Source organism: Tupaia chinensis, unplaced genomic scaffold (genome assembly GCF_000334495.1).
Source record: "Tupaia chinensis unplaced genomic scaffold, TupChi_1.0 Scaffold000403_1, whole genome shotgun sequence".
Classification (NCBI taxonomy): domain Eukaryota; kingdom Metazoa; phylum Chordata; class Mammalia; order Scandentia; family Tupaiidae; genus Tupaia; species Tupaia belangeri.
The window spans coordinates 275327-280208 of NW_006159905.1; the positions used below are offsets into that span (position 1 = coordinate 275327).

The 4882-nt window shown below is 54.4% G+C and overlaps 1 protein-coding gene across 13 annotated transcripts in view; it reads right to left on the bottom strand.

Annotated features, from left to right (window-relative positions):
• Positions 1 to 4882, bottom strand: part of BAG6 (BAG cochaperone 6) — a 15068-nt gene that overhangs the window by 3706 nt on the left and 6480 nt on the right. For 6 of the 13 annotated variants that reach the window (XM_027774116.1, XM_027774114.1, XM_027774112.1 and 3 more), the window contains 9 exons: positions 4181 to 4419; positions 3623 to 3752; positions 2628 to 2825; positions 2176 to 2428; positions 1747 to 1824; positions 1531 to 1638; positions 1295 to 1407; positions 1122 to 1209; positions 15 to 298 (listed from right to left, as the gene is read on the bottom strand). In XM_027774116.1, the coding sequence (XP_027629917.1) occupies positions 15 to 298; positions 1122 to 1209; positions 1295 to 1407; positions 1531 to 1638; positions 1747 to 1824; positions 2176 to 2428; positions 2628 to 2825; positions 3623 to 3752; positions 4181 to 4419 (1491 nt within the window). The remainder of the gene's footprint in view (positions 1 to 14; positions 299 to 1121; positions 1210 to 1294; positions 1408 to 1530; positions 1639 to 1746; positions 1825 to 2175; positions 2429 to 2627; positions 2826 to 3622; positions 3753 to 4180; positions 4420 to 4882) is intronic. The other 7 variants (XM_027774119.1, XM_027774117.1, XM_027774115.1 and 4 more) reach the window with 3 other exon arrangements.

Sequence of the window (4882 nt, forward strand, 5' to 3'; positions counted from 1 at the left end):
AAGCAGCCACTCACCTGCAGAAAGTCAGTCATGCCCTGGAGAAAGGCAGGAACACCGGGCATCGCGACGGTGATGGTGGGAGAAGCCATGCCAGGTCCTCCAGCCCCGGGCCCTGCAGGCCCCAGCAAGTTCCCCAGGAGCTGAGAGAACTGAAGATCAGCCGTGGAGGGTTGAGGGGGTGGAGGCTGTGCAGGCCCCCCTGGGGCAGGGCCAGCTGTGGTGGCTGTGTTGGTGGTACCAGCACTGGCCGAAGCAGTGGCAGGGGCTGGAGGTGGCGCCATTCCTGGAGTACCCTGAGCTATAACAAGAAAAGTTGAAATCTGAATAAAGTACTACAGCAGCCCCATTCTGGTCTTTTAGCAGGAAAGCAAGAATCAAGAAAATAGGAAAAGAGGGGACCAGCAGTTAGTGTAATGGCTATGTTGCTGGACTCCCACGTAGTCGACCGCAGTTTGTGTCCTGGACCCGGTGGCTTAAAACTCACGCCGGGCACGTGTGCGTGCGTGCCCAAGATCCCGAGAGGAGAACAGAGGAGAAGGGATTGCAGCATGGCCATCCCCCATGGGGTTGATTTCTCGCTTTCTGTTTCTCTCTGTCTCTCTCTGTCTGTCCGGCGAGCGTACATGCCCTATAGCAAAAACCTCTCCAAAAAAAGAAAAGAGGAAAAGGGACCAGTCTGTGACCCGGTGGTTAAGATGGCTGGATCCCACGTGGCTGACTGCGCAGTTCAAGTTCCAGACCCAGCAGCTTGAGAAATACGCTAGATGTGTATGCGTGCATGCCTAGAATCTCAATAGGAAGGAGAGGTGGACGAGAAGGGATTGCAGTGTGACCCTGCCCCACTGGGGGTTGCTTTCTCACTTTTCCTCTTTTTCTGTCTCTATCTGGTGAGCAGACGCCCCTATAGGAAATTTTTAAAAATTAAATGCAATATTCCTGCTTTCCCTCTTTCTTTCCAGCAAGTGCACACACCCTCTGGCAAATTTAAAAATAGTACTTTAAAAAAAAAACATAGAAAGAACTGGTAAGTTCAAGTACCACCTGCAGACCAGCAATGAAATGTCAGATTTTAAGGTCATGGAAATCTCTCAAGTCTGAGATGGAAAAGAACAAGGACTTACCCACTAGGACAGGCTGCATAAGAAGCTGCCCTACCAGGCCGCTCACCATCTGGGCCAAGGAGGCATTGGTACTCAGCCCCGCGCCCTGCTGGAGGAAGTGAGGCAGTTTTAGCCCTGCCCTTCCCAGGCATCATCACAGGACTCTCCCCAGACTCTTCCCCACACTTGCTCACCAGAGCCCCAGAGACTGGGGGCCCGCCAGGATGAGAAGGACGAGCTTGTGGAGGGGTAGGCCGAGCAATGACCACCCGGGTTGGAGCTGTCGGGAAGCCTGGCACCTGCTGTCCTGTAGGGTGGTAGGGGAGAAAGACCGAAGAGGGCTGAGGGCCAGGCCCTGCCCCGCCAGCCAAAAGCACCCACCACCATCGACTAAACCCCACCTCCCAGGCTTCCCTTTCCAGATCATTACCTGCGGCCGCGGAGGCAACAGCTGCCACCATGGCCTGATGAGTGATCTGGTGGGCGACGGCGTGCATGAACTCAGGGGGCAGGGAGGGCAGCTGGATGAGGGTGGAGCCTGGGGGGCGGGTCTGATGTAACCTTGAACCTGGACCCCTTCAACCCACCCACTCAGCCCTACCCCTTCTCTACCCAGAGCTCAGCCTGCTCTGATGCCTTCTCTTACCCAAGGTCTGGCCATGACCAGAGGGTCCTAGGGAGCCAGTGGGAGCACTCGGAACACCACCAGGCTGTGCGCCAGAATCTGGTCAGGGAGAGAGAGGGGGGCCTGAGACAGGTCGAGCCAAGGCCTAACTGTATCCTCCTGAGGTCGACCGACCAGAAAGCACTCCTTCCTCTGATCAGAAAGTCTGCCTTTCCCTCCATCTAGACAGGGAGGAGTGCTCCCTTCACCATGCAAACAAATCTCCAAGGACAAAACAGTCCCTTCTTATCCCTCCCCACAAGCGCCAACTAAAGCTTCTGCACTGGTCCCTCTGCCACCACCACCACCAGCCCTGGCCTCTCCTTCCCCACCCTCAACCCCTCCCTCCTCAGCACCAGTCCTGGCTCCCTCCCTCATCAAGCTGCTCTTTGCCAACGACTCCCCACTCACCCTGAATGTTCATGTGCATCATGACTACGGGTTCCACGCTCTGGTGGGAGATTCGGATGACCCTCGGGTGGCTGGTGGCTGGTGGGGGGGCCGGCCCTGCAGGGGGAGCCCCCTCAGTCGAGGACTCGACAGTGGTAGAAGAGGGAGCCAGGGACGAGGCCTGCCCAGGACCAGGGGGAGATGCCTCTGCATTGGGAGTTGGGGGGGGCCGAGTCCCATTCCCTGTCATTGTCACAGTGGTCCCCACATTGATCTGGAAAAGACAGAAAGGAGTGAGAAAAACACTACAGCTAATCTAGAGCACCCTGCAACAAACCTCTAAAGTCTCCCCATCCTTCATCACTATGTTTCCAGGGTCTGTCTCCTCCTTTCTAAGCCCCTTCAAGCCAAATGGCTATCCTGGGTCATTCCACCATCCCGCCACGCTCCTGTGGTGAGGCTCCCCTGACTACCTGGATGGGAATGGCTGCCTGCTGCAGCACCATGGGGGTGGTGTAGTGAGACATGGGCCGGACCACGTGCAGGTGGCGTGGGGGCGCACAGGCCAGATTGCAGCGCAGGTCAGACAGGGCCACGAAGGTGTTGCCCAGGAGCCGCAGGCTCTCTCCCACCAGGTTGATCAGCCTCTGGTCTTCCTCTCGGCCTTCGTGCTGTACCCAGGGCCAAACACAGAAAGCAGGTATCGGGCAGGAGTCCACCTCACTGACAAAAGCAATAGTACCTTCCAAGAATACCATGTCCTCTAAACTTGTGATTATATCATTGGGAGCTTCTGCATAAACCAAATCTTTGTAAATAAAATTTACGCACATAGAGTTCCTTTCAAAACAAATTCTACAATGAACCAAGAAATCATCACCGAAAAGTCTCCCTTACTTTAAGAACACCTTACATAATTCACTTAAAGGCACAAAGGGTCCAAGAACAGTGGGCAGATTAAAGATTATAGCCAGGGCCAGCATGGTGGCATGGTAAGGTGCTGGATTCCCACGTGGCTGGTTCAGGTCCCATACCCAGCAGCTTGAAAACCACAACAAATAAGTAAATAAATAAATGTTTTGGGGGGGGATTATTGTCTTCTCTATAAGGTAGGAAAAGATCACTCATGTGACCAGACAGAAATGGTATTTTTTGCAATGTATTTAACTGAAGAGGGGTGGGGGGAGAGAGGCAGGAAGCCTATCTATGTCTCAGCCTGTCCTTTTTTTTTAAATTTTCAAATAATTATTTATTTAACTTTATTCATCCATTTTAATTTGACTAGAGAGGAACAGAGAGAGGGAGAGAGAAAATGAGAAAGCGAGTCGCCAGGTCCAGGACTCGAACCGGCCCGCCAGGTGGGAGTCCAGCGCCCTTAACCACCATGTCACATGCCGGCCCTGTCTCGGCCTGTCCTGTTCTGGGGAGCACCAGGGAGGAGAGGAGACACGACCATCAAAGGGCTCACGTTGTTGTTGTAGTCTGTGGTGGCGGCAGCACCCAGAACCTCATAGTAGCGTTGCAGGAAGGGCTGGAGGCGGTTCTCCAGTCGCTGCAGCTCCTGAAGCACCTCCACATACTCTGCGGGGGAAGGATGGCTGTGGACAAGCCCACGGGGCGGTGAGCCACGGCTCAGTCAACAAGGACCTGTCTCTGCCAGCCTCCCAGAACCCAGGCCCAATCCCAACCCCTGGACTGGCAGAGCTTCTGTTCTTAATGACACCCATGGAAAGATGGAGAAGAACATGAGCTGCTTTCACCCTCCCCGTCACAATCGGTACCCACAGTGGTCAAGAAACTGAAGAATTGGGGCCTGTGTAAACTTGAGAGAGACTTCACTCAGGCTCAGGAGGCAGCACGTGGGTCCCCTGCCCCAGGCACAGTAGAGCTTGTGCTCAGGGCCAGCTCGAACCTCAGCCGGCCTACACTAACCCTACCAGTAAGAACTCCTCCCACCCCCATCATGACTGTCCTGGTCCTCAAATTTCATTTAGGGACCCCCCTCCAGATTCCTTCCACTTCTCACTTGGGTGCATTTGTCTCTGGGGCAGGTGGTGGGCCCGCTGGGACAGGGCCAGAAGGGGTGAGCTCCGGGCTCTGAGCTGGAGCACGCTCCTCTACTTCTTCTGCCTCCATGGGCTCTCGAGAAGGTGCTTCATTCTCCACTGGTTCTGACGTTTGAGAGCTCAAGGGTCCTGGCTCCGGGGCTTCAGTCGATGTCTGTGGGGGTGGCTGACTGTGCTGTGCCTGGGCCCCTCCTCGACACTGATGGTGGGGAAGAGTCACAAAGGCAGAATGAATAAGACTGCTGCAGAGGCTGACGCAGGTCAAATCAGACTGGGTAGGGAAGGTACTCTAACATGGGTCCCTACAGGCAAGGCTTTGCATTTTTATCTTTGACTCCCGAAGAATTAGTGTAAGACTAGCACTTATTAGGTGCATAATAAATATCTGATTTGTAAGTTATCTATGACTAAAGAACAGGGATTGACTGCGGTTTTCTTTTTTAGAAAAAATTTTTGGGAGAGGTTTTTGCTGTAGGCCGCATGTGCTCACTAGAAAGACAGAGAGAGAGAGGGACGGAAACAGAAATCACCCCCCGGGGGCATGGCCACGCCGCAATCCCTTCTCCTCCATTATCCTCTCCGGATCTTGGGTAAGCACGCACACGTGCCCGACCTGAGTTTAAGCCACCGGGTCCGGGACTCGAACCACGGTCAATTACCTG